The following is a 22,593-nucleotide window of genomic DNA, read 5'->3' as shown; positions in this document are numbered from 1 at the left end:
AACATACCTGTAGGTCGCTGTTTTAATGAGTGTTTGATGGAAAACAACAATGGCGGAGTTTGCGCTCTCCAGTCACATGATAGGTGAGTACTATGGGCAGAAATCTGTGCCATCAGAAACTGAATTTGAATAAGTTAAATTTGAAATGGAATTTATGGTTTGAAAATGATCATCGCTAAATTGAAAATGAATTTTATATTTTGAAAATGAATTCGTTTGCTTTGAAACTGCATTTTATCCTTTAAAAATTCAGCTCTCGAATAATTTCAGTTTCAGTTCTACAATTCAATTTCAGTTCCAAAATTCAGTTTTTTGGAACTTACATCCGGTTCCGGTTCAAGCGTAATCGAGCGCAGAGTAATCGAACTTCGTTTTACTAGCGGACCGCAAGTGGCAATCTACGACATCTTGAGCTGGAGCTGGAGTAATTCTTCTGAAGACATTCGTGATGTCAAATGACCAGTTGAGAAACTTTCAGGTTGGTAATAAATGTATTACATGTATAAGAACAAGCGTCATGTTAACAAATAATACCCGTACAGTAACGTTTATGCATGTTGTAGCTGTTAGCTAAAAACGCTAATTTAGCGTAGATTGCCCTGGGTTCAGCGTTGACAAACAAATGAAAGACTCCTTTCAATAGAATTCCAAAGTTGTCATCTTGTAGCCTTCCGGAGTCCTCCACACTTGCAGAGGCCCCTACAGTAGGAAAACGTGCAAAAGAATGTCAAAACCATTGCTGTTTGGGTTTACTTATGTCTCACACAGCATCCCAAGTCTTTAGCTTACTTAAAACCCTTAGCTACAGTGTATATTTAGTTGTTTTTTTGTTTGTTTGTTTTTTTCAAACCTTTATTTAAACATCAGTACAATACAAAATGGAATTAAACAGTACCACAATAATGGTGTTGTACTTACAAGAGAATTGTATGCATAGATAAACAAATACAAGAACAGTATTCAGAAACAACAATATAAATATGCTAGGGGGAAAGTAACTGATCAAGCCAAAGAATAAAGTGATTGAAAGATCTTGATTTTTTCACAAACACCAATAGTTTTTATAGCTTTTGGGTTAGTGGAGTTCTTGAGTTAAGATACTGTACAAGTTCAAAGGAGAATACATAAAAAGAGGGATGTCTTCCTAAACATTTGGACTTATGAATATGAAATTTAGCCATTAAAATGAACAAGTTAATCATATATCTGTTATCAAAGTTGAATTGTTTTTGGTTTTTGTGCAGACCAAACAAAACATATTTCCAAAACAGTACAAATCCTTTGAATATATTTTCTGAAATAAAAACACATAAACTTTGCCAAAAATCTTGTACAAGGTTACAAAACCAAAAAAGATGTATAGTAGATTCCTTGGACGTTTTACAAAAGCTGCAGCTTGTATCAATGTCTAATTTGAATTTGGTTTGAAGATAATCTTTAGAAGGATAAATTCTGTGTATTAATTTATAAGAAATATCTTTAATTTTGTTGGTAATTAAAAACTGATTAGGGAGTCTCCAAACTTCGTTCCACATAATACCATCTGACAGCCGGTTCCAGAAAAAAATGACATATGGTAGCGTGGTAATGGTACTCTGAAATAAAGCTCTGATTGATTTATTGTTGTTTTTAGATTGCTTAGAAAAGCAAATCTTGCCAACAAAAGTTTGTATGGGAGATGCCAACGGCCTGTAGAATGAAGTGATATTAGGTTGATTCTTAAACAGCATACAAACCCCTGATGGTATTGATCCAAATACTTTTGTATAATCATGACAATTTATAGCTAAATTGAAATGTAAACAAAATTCTTCATAGGAGAAAAGCGTACCATTTGAATCAAATAATTGGTTGGCTAAAACAATGTTATTCCTAAACCAGCTATCTAAGAAGAGAGATTTTCTTTTAAATAAAACATCCTTGTTATTCCAGATATAATAACTGTGTGGACTAAAGTTATGCTTGTAAATAAGAGTCCATGCTAAAAAAGCTTGACGATGAAAAGCAGAGATTTTTAAAGGGATTTTATCAATATCAAAATTACAAGTAAGGAAAAATTCCGTGCCACCTAACTTTGAAAACATGAACACAGGTATAGTATTCCAAATGGAAGTAGGATTAGTAATTAGATTCTTTAACCAATTTATTTTGAATGTGTTATTTAAAGTGTTAAAATCTAACACATTAAGTCCTCCATTGACATAGGAGTTCATAAGAACTGTTTTTTAAATGTAGTGTGTCCTATTTTTCCAGATAAAGTTGAAAAGTAACTTATCAACCTCTTTTATGAGTTTTTTATCAAGGTGCAATGCCAATGCAGCGTATGTAAGACGAGAGATGCATTCTTCTTTAGTTATTAATACTCTGCCTTTTAATGACAAATCTCTTAAGAGCCACTGATTAAATCTGTGTTTGAGTTTCTCTAGAATAGGATAGAAATTTTGAGTGATTCTACTTTCCTGATTTTTGGTTATTATAATACCTAAATAACGAATTTCTTGTTTTATTGGAATGTTACACAAAGCTGTTTTTGAACATTCTTTTATCGCCATAAGTTCACATTTAGGAATATTCAAGTACAATCCAGAAGCTTTGGAAAATATGGAGATTGTTTCAATAGCAATAGAGATTTGATCTTCATCTTTTAGGAATAATGTAGTGTCATCCGCTAACTGTGTTATGAGTAAATCTTTGCCAATTAACGATATACCTTTTACATTGCTTGATTTCATATGGTTAGACAATAGTTGGGCAATTAACAAAAACAGGTATGGAGAAATGGGACAGCCTTGTCTTATCCCTCTTTGTATGTTAAATCTGGGTGAAGTACCGTTTGTTAATTTAATACTGCTGTTACTGTTATGGTATAATGTTTTAATCGCTGTAGAGAAGTAAGAGCCAAAACCATACTTATCCAGAGCTTGAAATATAATTCATGCTCCACCGTATCAAAGGCCTTGTAGAAGTCTAAAAATAAAATGAAACCATTGCAATTTATGAGGTCAGAATAATCCAGAATATCTAAAACCAATCTGATATTGTTAGTTATGTGTCTTTTGGGCATAAAGCCAGATTGTGTTTCATCAATAACAGAGTCAAGAACCATCTTAAGTCTGTTAGCTATAATTAGAGCAAATACTTTATAATCATTATTTAGCAAGCTAATTGGTCTCCAATTATCAATCATTCTTAGTCCTTATTAGGCTTCGGAATCAACGTGGTCAAACCTTGATTCATCGTAGTGGGAAGCTGTTGGTTTCTTATGCTTTCTGCAAATACCTCAAGAAGAAAGGGAGACAACTCTTCAGAAAAAGTTTTATATAATTCAGCAGTAAGACCATCCGTACCTGGAGCCCAGTTGCATCTTTGACTTCTTCTAATGAGATGGGTTGATCACATAATATAGAATCTTCTTGGCTGATAGATTTAACATTCAGCGATTCTAAGAGATGATTTGCAGCTTCCTGAGAAAATGTAGAGCTATAAAGTTCCTTATAGAAATGACTACAATGTTTAGAGATTAATCTGTAATCCTCTGTGATAACCCCATTTATCATTAATTTGCTAATATTATTTATGCTTGAGTGTTTCTTTTCTAAACTGAAGAAATAATGGGAATTACGCTCACCTTCTTCAAGCCATTTAGATCTTGATCTGATAAAAGCTCCTTTTGCTTTGTCTGTGTATAAACGATCTAATTTATCTTGTAATTTAGCAAGGTTCAATTTATCCTCTTCAGTTAAAGTGTCAATTTGTTTATTAGATAACTGTGTGATTTGAGAGATTATATTTTCTTCCTCTAATCTTCTGGATTTTGCATTAAGGCTGCCAACCTTCCTTAAATATTTGCCAATTTCAAATTTTAATAATTCCCAGTTATTTCTATACTTTAAATCTTCTTGAGCTATAGACCGAAAGTTTGAGATCAGTTCTTTAAGCTCCTTTTTCACATTGTCTTTTTGTAATAATGAGCTGTTGAGTTTCCAGTATGTAAATTTAACAACAGAAGAATTAGATAGAGAAGTTAGATTTATTTTAATATATATGGCTTTATGATCTGTTGCTGGAGAAGGCCAAGCACCTACATCTATGCTATTGCTGTCAAAGCTCTCCGAAACTAACCAAAAGTCTATCCTTGAATGTCTCGAGTTATTGTTGCACCAAGTAAACATTTTGGACTGAGGATATTTGAATCTCCAAATGTCTGTGAGTTTAAGGCGTACCATAACAGCCTTCAATGTGGTATTAATTCTGTTCGAATGTCCTGGAGGAAATTTATCTAATTCAGCATCCATAATACAGTTAAAGTCTCCACCTAGTAATAATTTCTGTATATTTAGTCTAACCATTGACTGTAGTCAATGGTTACGTCACGTCCAGCGGGTGTGTGGGCGGGAGCGTTACACAGTCGCTCCACCTCAAGTCACTACTGCGCAGACTCTGGCTCCAAAATTGCAAGATGGCATCCTCCACAAGCGGGGTATTTTGGCTTCATTTTTGCACAATGGTAGGAGGCGGGGTCGCGTCGTCCATCTTTTCTACAGTCAATGAGTCTAACACTGATCAGTGTCTGGATCATTGCTGATCACTTCGGTGTGATATGATATATAACTTTTCTGTTACAGAGTGTATGATTAATTACACAGTACTCTTAACATATCCTCAATTGTTGTGTTTGACAGGCAGACAGTTCAGAAATTGTCAGGTCAGCAAGACACCTGCTAAATTTACTAACTTCTACCACTGTTCAGCCCAGTGTTCAGACTCACCAAGAGCCTCCCAGGTTTTGTGAAGCTGGACACAAACAACACATGCACAGATTACCAAATAACTTTTGAATCATTTGACACGTGTTTTACTGTTGTACTATATTAATTAGTTAGCATAAAATGATGTGATGCATCTACTGAATATTGTGTCATTCTAGCAGACAGGAAACGAGTCAGGAGAGAGGGAGAGATGGCCGACCAAGTATCCACACAGAAATGACTAGGTTCCTTGTTGTAATTGTTCCTTTGTCAGACTTGTTGTTCCTTATACTTACTTATTTAAGTTCTCAATACCCATAACTTGTTAAGATGTACAATTGTATTATTTTATATCAACTTACAACATGTCTTCACAGGTCTTTTCCTGCTCTTTATGGAAACAAAGCAAAGCGCCGGTGCTTTCGAGGGCCTGCCAACCAATTCACACCAGTTAAAGAGATACAACTTAATTTTTATCTCTTACCCAAGCTTGTTCAGTCTACTCCAAAAGGCAGTGAAGAATTTGTCCATCTGCAAGCTGGTTTGGGACGTAGGTCTACACTGATACCTGACAGCTACAGTCATGATGAGGTAAGGTACTGCTCCACATTAACAGGAAAATATATTTGTTGTAAGTTAACGATCAAAAAGTGTTTCTCTTTATTCAGAGTCAATTAATTTGGTGGCCGATGGTTTATTTCAAAGGTATGTTCAAGACTCAAAGATCTGTATCCAAAACTGGAAAGTGTTTCTGGGGGCTGGCTGATTTACAAAGGAGCAGGTAGAAAGAACCTCTTAATGGCCATTCCAACTTTTGAATTGATTGTTATAGAAGAATTTTGATGATATCATGACCATGAATGCACTGCAATGTGTACTGCCACATTTTGAATAGTACTGAGTCACTCACCTGTCTCGACAGGTGGATGGGGTTCTCGGAAACTAAATATGGTGCCTCCTGAGGACAGTGGATATACTGGGTCACTGCTAAAAAATGCAAGTGCTGGGGGAAAGACTGTCCTATACATTGCTCCAATCCAGGAAGAGCTAGACACTCAGCCGCTGCCCCCTGACTCCAGCTCCTTCTCCAATATGCCAAAGGTGATGTGCCACTCATGTCAAACCAGCGACCCACTTCAACTCTTAGCACTGATGAAACATGTCAGCCTTCAGATACTAATGCACAGGAGGTGTGTACAGTCCCGTTGCATGGATGAGTCTGGGAGATCACATTACACGTAGCTTTGTCCTATAAAACTACGTAATGACTGAAACGTGTTTTGAAAATGTTTTTATCAGTCAGGAGCTTCATGTTCAAGGTTGTGGATGTCACTACACTTGGTTGTGTTTCTGTAGGTAATTTATTAAGTTTGTACTTGCTATTCTCCTTTATGAGACTTGTAATGAAGACATAGAGGACGCATCACATACAGAAGACGATCAACTTAACTCACATCTAAAGGTGAAGTTTGGTACCCCTTTAACCTTTATCTATTTGACTGTGCATGACAAAGACGGGAACATAAATATGATGCCTTAAATTGAATGGGGAGAAAATTGCAATAAGTTTGATTAAAGTGTCCTACAATAGCCAAGTTGAAGAGGTTCATTATTAGAGGTTGGATTTATTCCTTATATTTAAAGTGGGTAGCCTATGTAAGCTGTATTTGTAATGAAAGTTGACAGATAAGCAACAATCAGATGTATGCAATCACGTCACAATTCCATTCTTTTAAAGTTGCTGGTTTTTCCCCTTTCTTTGCTTGTCTTGACAGCATGTGGAGGAAGATGTCATCATTTTGTCCTCAACTGCAAAGGTAGTTTCAGTTTCAGTTTTATTTGTCATATGCAAGTTAGCACAGGGTCAACATTGCAATGAAATGTGTTTGACGAGCAGCAGTCACTCAGCAGCATGATACAGTAGGAGAAAATATAATAAAATATAATAAAATAAAATAAAATATAAAATAGTAAGGAGCTAAATATTAGAGAGACATGGTGAAAGAGAAAAAATGACTAAATATATATGTATCTATAAATATAAATATATGTACACTAGTGATTAAATAAGAAAATCTTGAAAAGAAATATGACGGGAGGGCAGATGGGATATTGCACAGGAATGAGCAGCAGAAAATTACAGTATTGCACTTTTAAATATAAATATCAATGACAATAAAGTGAAGTGACCAGTGCAGATTAAACAGAGCACTTGTGAAGCTGCAGGGTAGCTTCTGAGTGCTTTGTTGTGTGTTTAAGTGTTGTGTAGGTAATGTTGAGTGCAACGTGTTGAATGTCTGTCTTTGAGGCATTATTGATTCTATCGTTCATATTGTTTCCTGTTACAGATTGTGTGCCCTGTCTGCGGTGAGACATTTCCTCAGAATGAGGTGGAGGCACATGCAAGCGAGTGTTGTGAGAGGTAAAGCAGTCTTTTAATATGGCTTCCAACGTATGTTTGAGAATTTCCCTACAAGCCTTTTGCTTTCCGCCTATTAATTTATATTTTGATAGACAGCATTTTATGCTTTGTTACTGATTGTGCCATGTATGTTATACTTTGGTTTTGATCCTCATAAAGTTTTTTTTTTGCATTAGGTTTTGTCATTGTTGCCATAACATTTTTAATTGTTTAAGTCTTACAGAAGTACTTACAACACGGTGACAACAAGTTCTCTTTTAAGTTTTAAAGGTATTGTTTTATTTGTTGCTTTTGTACAGTACATGTTTGAGGTCAAGTGATGTGGTTTTCACTCTGGCATTTTTTCATTACAGCAATGCAAACCTACCTTCACAACAAAGCATGGGCATTTCTAGGTTTGTACACATCAGTAGTCTTTCTTCAATGCTCTGTACAGTGGTTTTCAAATAATTTCTGCCAAGTACCCTTCGTGTAAAGGAATCCAGCTACCTAAAGGCTTAGCCTGTCTACTGCATTTTCTTCTTCTGTTAGGTCAAAGTCACATACTGCTGGTGGTGACACAATTCAGTTTAAAACCTAAAAGACATTAAAGAATACACATGAATACACACAACATGGTTTCCAGTATCATGTTTGTAATTGCGAGTTTTTCTCCATTAGCCTGGATGAAATCCTGCAGGCCATAAGTACTGCTGTGAATACAGAGGAACTGTCTCAAGATCCAATATGGTGGAGCGGGGACTTGCACAGTGGAAGAGGCAAAAAAAGGCATTGCCTACAAATCAGCTGAGGGTCACATTTATCGGAGAGGCAGGAATTGATACAGGGGCATTACGGAAAGAATTCCTCACAGGTACACATATTTAAAATGTGATCTAAATTGATAGGAGTGAAAATGGCTACTTAACCGGACTAACTATTTGTGTTAAAAGAAATGGTTGCAGGCTTGGAGCAAAGGCGATTTGAGGGTGACCAGACTGGGAAGGCTCCCAAATATTCATTGCTGGATCTTGATATAGGAAACTTCCGGTAGGCCTTTCTCACATGCATTGGGGTCCTCATTTGTGTGTACACACACACGCATTGGAAATTACCTGATTGATGTTATTTATCTCTTCTCCTCTCACAGTAGTGCTGGTGAAATTTGGGCAGTTAGTCTGGCAGTTTGGGTGGGCCACCACCCTGCTGCCTCAGAGATTGGTGTTACCAGTACTTGTGCAGTGGAGAGCTGCAGATTGAGAACATTATGAAAGACGATGTCTGTGATGGTAAATGGACTGGTTCTTATAAAGCGCTTTTCTACTCATCTGAGCACTCAAAGCGCTTTACACAACTTGTGCATTCACCCATTCAGATCCATTCGCACAAGCACATCTCTCTAAGTGCTTTATAGCTAACATTCACACACATTCATACTCCGATGGATGCATCGGAGAGCAATTTGGGCAATTTAGTATCTTGCCCAAGGATATTTGGCATGCAGACTAGGGGAAGCCAGGAATCGAACCACCAACCTTCCGATCAGTAGATGACCTGCTCTACCACCTGAGCTACAGCCAACAGAAGTTCATTATACTTCTGTTATCTCCCAGGTATGAAGTCTTAAAGGTTTCACTGCTCTACAGTGTTTTGAATTACATGTTTAGCACAGATTTTACCATCCCTTATGTCACAGGTGTCGAACTCCAGGCCTCGAGGGCCGGTGTCCTGCAGGTTTTAGATGTGTCCTTGATCCAACACAGGTGATTTAAATGGCTAAATTACCTCCTCAACATGTCTTGAAGTTCTCCAGAGGCTGAAAATGAACTGATCACTTGATTCAGGTGTGTTGACCCAGAGTGAGATCTAAAACCTGCAGGACACCGGCCCTCAAGGCCTGGAGTTCGACACCCCTGCCTTATGTTATTTGCAATTATAGGACTCTGGAATTGGTCATGTTAATGTGTATGTTTGTGTCCTTTAAGGTTGATTCGGCCACAGAAGATAAAATGACAGAACTCACTGATGAAATTTTGAGTTGTGGCTATCATGGACCTGTTAATGTCGAAAAGAAAGAAGAAATTGTTCGGTAAAACTGTTTTACTGTTTTCCCCCCAAAAAAAGTTTTGGTTTTTTTTTCATTTAGCAGCATGCTACTTTTTCTTCCTTTCTGCATTTCAGTGCTGTTGTTCTTCATGCCACACTTCGGTTGGTGCCTCTCCTCTCCCAGCTACGTGATGGTCTCAAACTTTATGGTCTTATTGATCTACTGAAGCAGTACCCAAACATCTGCCAATCGCTGTTTGTCCCAGGGGTGGAAGTTAAGGTGAGTAAATGTTGACTTTAGTAGGGATAACACTTGTAATTGTGAATAGCAGTTCAAAGTGCTCTTTACCTTTACTTTACAGTATATACTTTAAGTCCTATAGTAGAGAATGTAATTAATGGTGGCACTGGAAAAAGAATATTCAAAATTGTCTTAAGTTGCTTAATATTCCTGAACCGTTTAGAGCAAACACAAGGCATCAGGTGCAATGAAAAAATCCCTTTTAACAAGGAGTATTTACATGTAACCTACAGAGTTATAAAGAGACTTGATCTATACAAAATTATAAGATTAAATGAGAAGAACTAGCAAGCAGCATTTAAGTCCCTGTCTTTATGTGTGACAAAAGAATACAATTACTTAGAATAAAGACAAAATAATAGGTCCTTGATGTCAATTACAAGTCTTGATTCAGATAAAGTCACAATTTGCTTTGTCTTTCTTACCAGGCTGATGCTGACTTTGTTTTTGCAACATGCCATCCTGAGTTCAGCGAGAAGGGCTCCAACAAAGAACGGGTGGAAATGAGGATTATGAACCATCTACAGGACTTCTTGCAAGAGCTGGAATCACGTAAGTGCACATGTAGTTTACTGTCAATGTATTTTGTCTTTCTGTGTTAAACTTGGAATCATAATTTCATGTAAGGAATGGCTAAAGGTTTAGAGAACGGCAAGTCTTGGTTTTCATTGAGTTTGCTGCTTTAGTGTTTTTAGATCTTTTTGTCCGATGTTTCTGGAGTACACTTCAGAAAACGTTTTACAAAAAGATATAAAAATACAAAAGCAGCAAAATGTGTGAAAACAAATGATTCTTATTCTGTAAACCTTTGGCCACAGCTGTAGATTACACTATGAGATCTTGTTCATTCTTGTCAGTAATTAAATTTTTAAGTTGTGTTTGTGAAGTTACAGGTAAACAGTATCTAATATTTTATCTAAATGACTGCTTTGTCTTTTTTTAAAAAAAGGTGAAGAGCCTGAGACCAGTGACCGTCCAGTCATCCTTTCCCCAAGTTCATTCTTACAGTGGCTCACAGGACAAGGCCACATTCCTGTCCTGCCAGATGAGAAGATAAACTTCAAAGTCTCTGTGCAGTTCAACCACTCATGCCAACCGTTACAGCATGTAGTGACACAGTCAAGCTACCTGTTCAGTATATGCAAACTTATGAAGAGTTCAAGCATGTGATGACAAACGCGTTCCACTATGGTCAGGCATTTCTTCATATTTAGGAGCATGATCAGCCAGCCAGACATCTTGATTGTTCCATGAAATGTTATTTAAACAAAAAAATCGACACGTGTTGCTTGATGGGTTTTTTAAAATTGTTTTACAGTTTAAGCATTCTGTTTATTGCCATTGAAATTATTAAAAAAAGTTTTTGTCAATATAGTCCTTGCTGATCTCATTCCCTCCGCCATTTGACAGTGTGAGTATCTATTTGGGTTCATGAGTGTAACAGAAAGTAAGAAAATGAAAATTACCATTAAAACAAGGAGAGGTTTTTATTCTTCTGAGAAGAAGGGATTATTTAAAAGAAAAAATATCACTAGCAGTTTGTAAAATAACATGTTCTTATAATTTTACTCTCTGATGGGCCAAGCTGCAACTTTCATGGATGGTGATGTAGGTGAAGAGCATGTGAGAGTGTGGTCAGGTAAATGCTTTAAATTTAATGGGCAACCGTGGCTCAGGGGGTTGGGAAGCGCATCTGTAACCGGAAGGTCGCCGGTTCGATCCCTGGGCTCTGTCCTGGTCGTTGTGTCCTGGGGCAAGACACTTTACCCTACCGCCTACTGGTATGTCTCTTCCAAAACTACATGAAGGCACAAGAGGATCTATGGAAAGGCGTAGAGAATCAATATCTTCAGCATTCAGTGGACGTTCCATTTCTGGCACCAAAACACCTGGGTTGTTATGATGTATCCCATCATAACAACCCAGGTGTTTTGCACTCTCCCAATCAATGCTCTCAATTTGGATTTCCTGAAATAAAGCAGCATATGTAAATGATTTTAAAAATCTACATATAGCACTCAAAACAAAAACATTGCCATTATTACACAACTGCCAAATTTTCTTCATATCGCTGTGGCTCTGATGGGGTGCTGCAGCATCCAAAGTTCCCACAGCTGGTTTGGTGAAAGGCTATGCTCTGTCCTGATGGAATGATCATTCCAGCCAGCAGAAAACTTGGTCAAATCCCCCTTGAGTCTTGGGAGGAAGGTGTAATTGGCACAGAAGAGATGAAGACCATCTGAGATGTTAAGAAATCCATCTTCCTCCAAGCTGTGTAGTACATCATAATAAATGTGTGTCACCCCTGTCCTACATTTGAAAAAATACAGAAAAGGTCTGAAAGGTCAATCAAAAACTAACAAAGCACAGCCAAACAGCAATTCAGCTGGAGTCAATCATGATGAAATAACAATGTTATGCCATTTAGATCTTACAAGCATTACCTCTGGTTCTGCACGCTTTTTCCACTTATGAAGCTTCCACACCCTGTGCCTCTCACAGTGAACATCATTTCAGCAATCTTCACATTTTCAACTCCTTGGTCAGCTGTCACTCTGTACCATATAAGATTTTGAAATAAGTATTGAAACAACAAAATACACAAAAACTATTCAAATACATGATTGACACACTTGCAAATTTATATACAACACTGAAATCCTGATAATTTCATGGTTAAACATGGCAAACACAAATCATGAGACAAACTTCAGAATAAATTTAACGAAGAATTACTCACTTGTAAGGCCATCCAAATCTTCTCACTCCGTCCAGAAAAAAATCAAGTGCAGTGCTGGCTGTGTTGTTGCATGCAGCATTAAGGTACATAATCTAAACCGGGGGGAAATTGATTAACACCACCACCTTAAAAATTCATACATATATGCAAAATGTTTATAGGAGGACATGTGACAAGAGTGTGCAAACCGTCACAATACACAATATGATCAAAATATGTGAGCTGTATAATTACATAAGCGGAGAGAGAAAAGATAAGATGTGAGAAAGTCTTTGTGGATTTAATAATGTGCTGTTTTTGGGTACCCAACTTACCTTCCTAGAGTAGCCATCTATGCCGCCAAATATCACTATGTTGTATCTGGTGAAAAAAAGACAAGCAAAGCATAATTCTGATGGATAAAAATATTCAAAATTATGTTAGTCATTTAATTTTCTATGCCAAAACAAACCTAATTAATTTATGAATGGTGTCAATGTGCTGTAGGAAATGTGGGTAGTACTTTCGCCGAACCACACAGCCCAAAGTTGACATTCTTGTTAAGATGCCCTCTGTATCAACTCTGTGCATTGATGCCTTTAGTCTGTTCCACTGTACACGGTGGCCGCAGCTTGAAGGCAACCCTTCACAATCTGATATCCAGCATGAGGTAGTCTGGATTTAATGTCTCTCACTTTGGCATCCAGAGCGTCATTAGATATGGTAGAGTAAAGACTCCTAACTGACATGTTGTACTCCTGCATTCTCCTGTACATGGTACGTCTTGAGACACCAAGAAGGTCTGCTACACATGTGGCAGGTAGACTAAGCTGAAGAAGACTTTGGAGGTCATTCTCTGTGACCTGAAGCCTAAAACGCCCATAACCAATAATCTGTACCACAGAGTTGAAGGGGGGAGGGTTGTTTCGCTGGTGTAACAAGCTGCTCAGTTCTTCTATAGCTTCGCAGACATCAGCAGGAAGGTCAGCATTCTCCAGTGCATTCATGAAAGTCCTCTCTTGGGTCACAATGTACTCCAGAAAATCAAGGTCAAGAGGATCGTTGTTGAGGACATACTCCAGCCTTTGCCTAAATCTGGACAAGCACTCCTGCACGAATATATTCTGCAAAAGGCAATGCAATACAATGTCATTTAGTATTAAGATAACTGTTAATAATAAGTGTAATAAAATAATTAAGGCCATTACAAACCATCAGCGTTCCCTTCACATTTTAAATTCACAAGAATTTAACAATAATAAGCACAGTTTCATGGATTTCCAGCACTTTAATTAATTAATAGTGCTTTTCAGGAAACCTGCAACTTCTTCACACCTGAAACTAGCCTGTAAATTTTCCCTCATCCTACTGTAGGGGCCTCTGCAAGTGTGGAGGACTCCGGAATTCCAAAGATGACAACTTTGGAATTCTATTGAAAGGAGTCTTTCATATTTGTTTGTCAACGCTGAACCCAGGGCAATCTACGCTAAATTAGCATTTTTAGCTAACAGCTACAACATGCATAAACGTTACTGTACGGGTATTATTTGTTAACATGACGCTTGTTCTTATACATGTAATACATTTATTACCAACCTGAGAGTTTCTCAACTGGTCATTTGACATCACGAATGTCTTCAGAAGAATTACTCCAGCTCCAGCTCAAGATGTCGTAGATTGCCACTTGCGGTCCGCTAGTAAAACGAAGTTCGATTACTCTGCGCTCGATTACGCTTGAACCGGAACCGGATGTAAGTTCCAAAAAACTGAATTTTGGAACTGAAATTGAATTGTGAAAAGTGAAACTGAAATTATTCGAGAGCTGAATTTTTAAAGGATAAAATGCAGTTTCAAAGCAAACGAATTCATTTTCAAAATATAAAATTCATTTTCAATTTAGTGATGATCATTTTCAAACCATAAATTCCATTTCAAATTAGACTAATTCAAATTCAGTTTTCAAAAGCATTTATTCAAGTTACAATTCAGATTCAATCTGAGCAATTCAAATTCAAATTTAACTTATTCAAATTCAGTTTCTGATGGCACAGATTTCTGCCCATAGAGTACTAGTAAATAATTTTCCAGTACGTGTACGTTACACATGCTATATTTAAAAAAATTATGATTATTATTTTGCTAACTATCAAACTCGCTGGAGAAATGATTGAAATGCACTGAGTGTGATGCAGTATGGCAGCGCTATTATGGAATATGCTGTGAACTTAGCTAACATTACTTAGCAGTGATATGAGTTAATTTACTCAAGTGAAAGCTTTAAACATTAGCTCGATACATAACTAGCTAACTTAAGGCTTTCTGGTTAACCCTCTGGGGTCGACGGACCCAGAGTCTCCATTTCAACTTGGGTTGAACGTGCGGACTTCAAACTATAACAGTTTTTAAATTGTGTTGATAGGCCACGTAAAACCGACGTTTTTTTTCTGAATACAACAGTGGCGTTTACTTCGGGAAGATACGGTAAAAACAGCGTTTTCTAAGGAGAGCGCTAGCAAACACGCTTTGCTTGTGAGTGAAAAAAGAAAAAGGAAAAAACACTCCTTCCCTATTGGTGGAAAAATGTACCATGTCGACCAATCAAAAAATGATATGGCAACATGTGGCATCTGGTTGTTTGGGAAGAGGGGGAAGTTTTAGGAGTGACCGGCGAGAGAGAGTTTTGATAGGTGAGAGATTTGTGACGTTTACCGTGTTTGGAGTCTCAAGTTAGTGTTTTGTCTTGTGTAGTTAGAACTGACACACAAAACAAAACGACTACACTACACACTACTAGTGATGTCACAGTTGCTGCAAAAAAGCCAACAAAGGCAGATTGCAGTGTAAACGCTGAGTGACACACCTGCTGTCAGACCTGCAGGTTTATCCCTGTGCTGTTCTCATCTGTGTTATAGTGACACAAACTATTTTTCAACACTAATAATTGGTGTGCCTTCTTCTTTGGTGCAGAACAGCTGATTGTTCTGTAAATAGTTTTAAAGGGTTATATAAAAAACGTCTGAGCCTTGGCTGCATTTTTAGGTAAATAGTACCATATAATTTTGTTGTTTGCAAAACTTGTGCATATTTTTTAAAAATGTACAATTTCTATTTGCATTTCAAGTTATGAAAATGATTCGTTAAACATGCTTCTGGTTTTTACAGTCAAAAATATCCCTTTCTACTTGTATTTTAAATTTTGTCTGAATTTAGATAAATTGTGCTGATACAGTTTGTCAAAATGAGTAAATAACAGATTGGCAAGATAAACAGTTTTTAAAGGTGAAATATAGAGGCCAAAAAGGGACCTTGAAAGTGCTTAAAAAGTGCTTGAATTTGAACCTGAAAAAGGCGTATGAACCCTGTGTACACCCAACACTGAGCCGCCAATCACCAGTCCAACAAACCTGAAGTTTGCTGATGAGACCGCCGTCATTGGGCTCATCTCAGGTGGAGATGAGGAGCTCAGTGCTGCAAAAACAATGGAGCTCATGGTGGACCTCGGGTTGAAACTAGCCCCTCAGATCCCATCTTCCTGCATGCCTGCCCAGTGGAGACAGTGAAGTCCTTCCACTTCCACTTTAATTGGCTGCAATCTGCCTTCCCTACAAGACCTATTTAGGGATTTATCTACCTTTAAAGGCAGGGTCAGACCATCCGCAGCTCTTATTACGCTGCCTTGACGATGTCAAACAGTGGTTGTCATTAAATTTTTTAAAGCTAAATGAAAATAAAACTGAGGTTGTCATTTTTGGCAACTTTAATCATATCGACAGCACTCTGGGCCCCCTTTCCTTCTATCGTAAAACACATGTAAAAAACCTCGGGTGTCTACATTGATGGTTCTTTTAAATTGAATAAGCAGGTGAGTGCAGTAGTTCAGTCCTGTTTCTTTCAGTTAATGCAGCTAGCCAAGGTAAAGCCATCCCTCCCGGCTAACGTCTTTGAGCGTGTTATTCACCTTTTCCTTACTTGCAGATTAGACTACTGCAATTCATTGTATTATGGTCTAGATCAGGCCACCATCCATTGTCTTTAGATGGTTCAAAATGCAGCTGCTCGCCTGCTAACTGGTACCAAACGGAGAGAGCATATAACCCCAGTTTTAGCTTCTTTACACTGGCTTCCTGTCTCCTACAGGATCCAATTTAAACTTTTACTTTTTGTTTTTAAGTCACTTAATGCCCGAGCCCCTCCTTACCTGTCTGAGCTCCTCTCTGCTTATGCACCAGGAAAAACCACGAGGTCTAGCTCGAATGAATGCTGTCCATCCCACAGACTAATCTCAAATAAGTCTGTGGGATGCATCTTACAAAGATGCAATTACTTCTCATGTTAATGTTTAAGACGCTTGTGGTGGGGCGTGGTCTGCGGTGCTGTGTTGACGCACCTGCACGGCACCGCAGACCACGCCCCACCACAAGCGTCTTAAACATTAACATGAGAAGTAATTGCATCTTTGTATATGCTTGTTACAAACTTTGAATAAGTTATGTGGATGATGACATCTGATGCATACATTTTTGCATTTTCATTGCATAATAAAACGCTTTGTGTATCTGTTCACAAGCTAACCAAAACGCACGGACTAAACCCGCTATGTGTGTAAAGACATTTAAACCAGTTACGCGTAGCTGAGCCTCAAAAGAATGCTGCATGTGCATTAATAGTAATATTACATTCATAATCAGTCTGAATCCATTTTTAGACATGTGACAGACAGGATTAGTACTTGACTCAAGTCAAGATTTGCTACATCGGGACCTTAAATATGGACACTGACCTCCATCTGTTTGTGGATCCAGCTGAGAGCGAGTGTGATGCGGGTGTAAACGCCCGGCTTGTTTATGTGAGCACAGCCAATGCCCCAACTGGTGGCTCCCACTAGCTTCCACACAGACGAGTCCTCACAGGCAAGCGGACCGCCGCTGTCCCCCTGGAAACACCAGATAGGTGAAAACATACATACGCCCCTTTTCCATTAGTACCTAATCATGTCGACTTGCCACGGATTGTGTCATGTATTTAATATATAGTCGTAGTGCTTATTGTCTGATTATATTGTTTTATGTATGCCAGACCCAGACGAGAACTATGTTAAGGGTAACAGGTTGCCCTGGCAACAGACTTTGGAAAGAGGAGGTGCAAAGCTGCACCGGAAATTTGACACAAAGAAAAGAGGAACTTGTACCGTATAATGTTTGTATCAAAACTGGGTGTGACGTGCTGCAAAATATAGCAAGACGGGGTGCTGATGCCTCAGACTTGGCGTGTTTGTGTGTCTGCTCAGTCTCCATTTTCCGGAAAATGTAAAATTAACCCTTTAAGACCTACCATAGAACCAAGTCCGCCAGAGCTTATATTATATTTTTACATGCTGTGGAGCCATTTTTGGGAGCATTTCAAGTTGATATACATCAATACAACCATTACAGCCTAAAATTTAATAATATGTCTGCATTAAGTGCATAGTAGTTACATAAACTGCCAAAAAGTGCAATCAACTAAAAAAAATTGAAAATCGTTTTTGTTTTTTTTAACATATATTTCTAGTTAGAGAAATTTAAGAGGCTTATCCCTCAAAACTGTAAATACAAAAAAGTTGCACAAAATAGTTTCCCACCACAGGAAATTTATTTTGAGTGTCTTCATAGTTTTATTTTTGAAATACACCAATTTTTATACACTGCAGGAAAAACGAAAATAAATATTATAATGCAAATTTGCAAAAAAGCAGCATATGCATCAAAATAAACTATTTCCAGCAGTGCAATATGAGTCCTAAGCATCCCAGAAACCACACAGAAAATCATAAAGTCAAAGATAACTTTTAAAAACACCAGTATAGGCTCATGAGGCCCTGATGGTAAAAAACTACATTTCCGCAAAATGACGTCACTTCCGGTTTCGGCAGGTCATGGCGGACATGCGATAGTTCGCTCTGATGGACATAGGAAGTGTGACAAACAGTTGATCGGATCAGCAAAGCGTGTTTCTGGAATATTATGTTTTTGTTGCTGCAAGTGCTTTTTATGCAGTTTTTGCAAAGCTATATGTGGAAGGAAACTGTGACCGAGGACAAGCTGATGGCATAAGATGTAAGTACAACTCCTCCGGTTTCATATGCAAAAAACATTATTGTGCTAGCTCACGTGGTTGCAGAGCTACCGGGATTTAAAAATAGTTACACAAAACGGAGCGTGCTGCTCTGACCGGCTTTAAAGGGTTAAAGATCATTTTTTGAGTTAGACCACTTTGAGCCGTGTCTTTCTTTGCCGTTAAAGAATACAAAGAACGGAATTTAATAATAGACACTACTCGACTCTGATCGACTGGTTTGCCATTACAACCCTTGTACCTTGTTTGCGTGCTCGTGGTCATAGCAACGCGTACAGTCGTTTAAATCTGTGCTCTCTGTCATTCTCCCTTTCAGACTCCTCCCCATAAAACTAATATATCTCATTTTAGTGCAAAAGGAAACTAGCTCTACCTGACAGGAGTCAATTCCACCATCCAGGTATCCTGCACAGATCATCCAGGAGGAGATTAAGCCCTTGTAAACCTCTGGTTTGTTGCAGTTCTGGTTGGAGATAAGTGGTACCTCAGCTGAGCGCAGAACAACACTAGTGTCTCCTGTTAAAAAGAAGAATTTCAACCATATAAATGTGGCCCCATCCCCACAAAAACACCCTAAACAACACCTAACTAAACAGAATACAAAATAAGCTTTAGATGTCTACACTCACCCTCTTCCTCTGTTGCACCCCAACCAGAGATCCAGCACAAGGTGCCCTCCTTAAACTCCTCTCCATGGCTGGGCAGGCAGATGGGCTGCACAGAGCCTGCAGGGAAAAGTGTTACTGATACATGTCAGACTTATTCATACAGTCTGATCTATGGGACTCCAAGGTCAGGAAGAAAATATCCTAGGAGAGAAAGTAAAGCAGAAGGGAGGGAAGAGAGTGAAAGATCCCTAAACAGGACTGAAAGGAAGGTTATCTGATAGCTGTCACGTATTTTAAGTTTGCCAGACACGGAACGATCTTTGATGCAGTGCACTATGCAGTTTATAGGTCTAAAAGTACAATACGGGAAAAAAATAAGGCCGTCAATAATTTAGATTTACCAGTGAACAGAGAACGTACACCAACTCATGGGGCAACTGGTGTTCAGTGTGCAATCACTGTTGGGAACCCATTTGAAGTGGGATGTGTTCTGATGTGTGCTTTTATATGTAGTGAAATGTATTTCCATAGCCATGCTCATTGTTCGCTTTCAGTATGTGCTGAAGACATTCTAACAAAGACGCACTTACAGGAATATGAAGTAAAGTAAATTACAAAGAATGTGAATAACAAAAGTAGTAAATCTGCCTGGTGTGGGGATTGAACTGCATCCTGCGAGTCTGCCGATGAAGACACCTGGAACACTTTAGCTTTGGCTATAAATAATGAGTGTTAGGGAGTGTTGTCAAGGAAAAAAGTTGTAGCGAATGAGATGTTGAAGGATACTAATACCATTAACTTTAAGTGGCTTGGCCAGTTTCATCAGTGCGATGTCATAGTCGAGTCCTTTTGGTCGGTAACGATTATGGTATACGATTTTCTCAACAGCCAAAGCCTTGGCCCCGTGAAGCGGCTGCTCTGTCAGTCCCACATAGACTGCCCACATGGAGGAGTTTACAAACCTGAGCACAAACGGCAAGAAAAGATCCGGGGGGGTGGGGGGGGGGGGACAAAACGAAAAAAAGACATGAGCACACAACAAATAGGGTAGTAGTGATGGGATTTCCGGCTCTTTTTAGAGATCCGGCTCTTTTGGCTCGGCTCACTAAAAAGAGCCGGCTCTTTCGGCTCCGAACCGGCTCTTCCGGTTGTTTTGTTGCTTTAATTATTTAATCATTAACAATAATATAAAATTATGCAGAAAAGGAATTACTAATGTAAAAAAAGTGGTTTTATTTATATATGTTTATATATGGCTCCTAGAGACAAAGCACGTACAAACTCTAAAGCACATTTCTAGTGTTAACTGAACTTCAAAACAGAGCTACCCAGATCACTTAAATTACACAATTGAAAGCATGTGTGTATTGTTTGTGTATTTATAGACAAGCACTCATATTTATTCCAATAATTTAAAAAAAAAGTTCATTTACCTGTTACTACCACACACCAAATCCAGTTGTTGATACTTCCTGGCTTGTGTAGCCACTAGGTAACAAAAGCTCAACACTGCGCCCTAGAAACCTGGAGCACTTCTGTTGTCTTTTGTACGTGATTCTGAGTTTGTAAGTGCGTCTGAGTTTTTCGTGTTTTGGAGTTTGTACGTGCTTTGTCTCTAAGGGCCACCAAAAATATACTTTATTTATTCACTCCACATAAAATGTAATAAATAAATCATATAATACAAAAAACAACTATTTACATTTCTAACTTTTAACTATTTAAATTTTCAGCTTTTTCCTTTTAAACAAATTTAACGTGAAACAACACAAAACACTGCAAACCACAACACAATTAAATATAAATTAAAATATGAAAACAAAAAGAAGATGCACATTCTCTGTCATATGGGCCTGCATAATTTCTGAATCCTTTATCATCTGCAACTGAAAATAGTGGATGATTACTATACCTTTCTAATGTGACGTTGTTGTCCCTCACTCTCTTTCTCTCTGGCTCTGATCCTGTGCTACTGCGAGTGTAACTAACGCCCCTCCCCCCTCTGCCCAGCGCAAAGTACAGGCCGCGCGTGCGGAGTTTAGCAGAAAAAAGGGCGAGAGAGAGAGTGAGAGAAAGAAAAAAAAAAACCTCACGTCGTTCACTTCAAAAAGTCGGCTCTAAGAGCCATTTCGTTCGCGAACGACTCATCACTATAGGGTAGGCTCAGTCCGTCTGTCCCAGTCGTTCCATCAGCCTCAGTGTGATCTTATAAGTGCTGCAAAGTGTGAACAGTAACAGATGATAACTGAGAAAAGTTTACGTCAATCTAAAATGTTCCTGATGTTTGCATTTAATAAATAAACATACTGAACGTGACCTCAACCGTTGTTGGCCAGCAGCGTGGTACATTGACTTGTTCTTATAGAGCTTTTCTGCTCTACCTGTACACTCAAAGCATTTTAGACAACATCAGTCATACTCTGATGTAGGGCTGCACGATTAATCGTTAGAAAATCGCGATCTCGATTCATACTTATGTGCGATCTCATTTCCAAATGACAACGATTTAAAAAAAAAAAAAAAAAAAAAAAAAAAAAAGACGATTGTACCGCATTTTGATCCGGGACATAATCTGCATGAAAACAAGCGCTCACGCTTCCTGCTCAACAAATGACAAGGGCGGAGCCTTATACCACGTGATACAGAAGCCATCTGGCAGGGAAAAAACAACGGAGAGCACGTGAAACTGCCCGAGGGGAGGAAACACAATGAGCGCAGAGGAAACGTTTCCTGATGGCGGTGAATGACAACCCCACTGAAAAATTACTTCCAAGAAAAGGTTCTCATTCCTCCGTGTGGAAGTTTTTTGCCTTCAAAGAAGACGGTGAGAGTCAAAACAATATCATTTGCAAGCTGTGTTTTGCCATAGTAGCAGCACCGCAAGCTAACACTACAAATCTGTATCACCACCTCAAACGTCACCATAAAGTGCAATATGACGAAGCTGTAAAGGCCAAGAAAGTGACAGGAGAAAATCTGTCCCGGTCAACCACCCAAACATTAATAACAGGAACCTTATACAGCGCTTCCCTATACCCGTCGAACTCCCGCAGGCACAAAGAAATTACGGAGGCCATCACTTATCACCTGACCAAAGATATGGCTCCATCAACACTGTGCAAAACGAGGGATTTAGGAGAATGATCAACACCCTAGACAAACGCTACACAGTGCTGTCCCGCAACTATTTTAAAAATGTTGCACTACCTGCTCTATACACGCAGTGTCGAGCAACGAGACGGAATTACAAGCAGTGCAACATTTTGCGGCAACGACAAAACGTGAGACATTTGTTGTTTTTATGTTCAGTCTCAACTGTTACGAAGTTGATGTGCAGTTAATAAGTGCAATAAATATTTATATTGGAAAAGAAAATCGTGAGAGAATCGTGATCTCAATTCAAATTCAAATTCAAATTTTTATTTGTCACATACACAGTCATACACAGTATGATATGTAGTGAAATGCTTGGACAACTGCTCGTGACCTAAAGAAAAAGAAAAGGCTATGAATAAGATAGGAAATAAATAAATATGAAAATAAAAAAGGGTAAATTTAACCAGGAAGGAATAAAATAAAATATAAAAAAATTAAGTTAAGAATGAGATAACTGTACAACACAAAAAGAATGAAGGGTAAATTTAACTGGGAAAGAA

General features: G+C 38.3%; 2 protein-coding genes, 1 long non-coding RNA gene and 1 pseudogene across 4 annotated transcripts in view; 2 read left to right on the top strand and 2 right to left on the bottom strand.

Moving 5' to 3' along the window:
• Window positions 1-200: 200 nt before the first annotated feature.
• LOC102791195 (uncharacterized) lies at window positions 201-10,834 on the top strand (annotated as a pseudogene). Its single transcript, XR_015720776.1, has 12 exons — window positions 201-478; window positions 4,928-4,993; window positions 5,126-5,339; window positions 5,454-5,529; window positions 5,671-5,938; window positions 7,839-8,023; window positions 8,103-8,438; window positions 8,737-8,762; window positions 9,135-9,238; window positions 9,331-9,475; window positions 9,925-10,048; window positions 10,446-10,834. The product of XR_015720776.1 is annotated as an uncharacterized LOC102791195 (transcript).
• Window positions 6,173-7,653, top strand: LOC148098343 (uncharacterized). Its single transcript, XR_015720780.1, has 3 exons — window positions 6,173-6,210; window positions 7,097-7,170; window positions 7,524-7,653. It is a non-coding gene; the product is annotated as an uncharacterized LOC148098343 (long non-coding RNA).
• Window positions 10,835-10,983: 149 nt separating the features above from the next.
• Window positions 10,984-12,596, bottom strand: LOC148098342 (uncharacterized). Its single transcript, XM_087852939.1, has 6 exons — window positions 12,551-12,596; window positions 12,237-12,328; window positions 11,941-12,051; window positions 11,569-11,833; window positions 11,269-11,464; window positions 10,984-10,991 (listed from the first exon to the last, which is right to left on the bottom strand). Exons 2-6 carry the CDS (start codon window positions 12,323-12,325, stop codon window positions 10,984-10,986), a joined length of 669 nt encoding a protein of 222 aa, XP_087709065.1. The 5' UTR covers window positions 12,326-12,328; window positions 12,551-12,596.
• Window positions 12,597-13,568: 972 nt separating this feature from the next.
• tmprss3a (transmembrane serine protease 3a) overlaps window positions 13,569-22,593 on the bottom strand; it is a 37,419-nt gene continuing 28,394 nt past the window's right edge. The window contains exons 11-15 of the mRNA XM_087852938.1: window positions 19,730-19,899; window positions 18,959-19,054; window positions 18,703-18,845; window positions 16,996-17,148; window positions 13,569-13,909 (exon numbers count right to left, since the gene is read on the bottom strand). Of these exons, the coding sequence (XP_087709064.1) occupies window positions 13,862-13,909; window positions 16,996-17,148; window positions 18,703-18,845; window positions 18,959-19,054; window positions 19,730-19,899 (610 nt within the window). The 3' untranslated portion in view covers window positions 13,569-13,861. The remainder of the gene's footprint in view (window positions 13,910-16,995; window positions 17,149-18,702; window positions 18,846-18,958; window positions 19,055-19,729; window positions 19,900-22,593) is intronic.

Source organism: Neolamprologus brichardi, chromosome 16, assembly GCF_056152115.1.
Source record: "Neolamprologus brichardi isolate AB-2024 chromosome 16, ASM5615211v1, whole genome shotgun sequence".
NCBI classification, from domain to species: domain Eukaryota; kingdom Metazoa; phylum Chordata; class Actinopteri; order Cichliformes; family Cichlidae; genus Neolamprologus; species Neolamprologus brichardi.
Note: the sequence above shows the minus strand (reverse complement) of the source record. Positions and strands in the feature narration are given on the sequence as shown.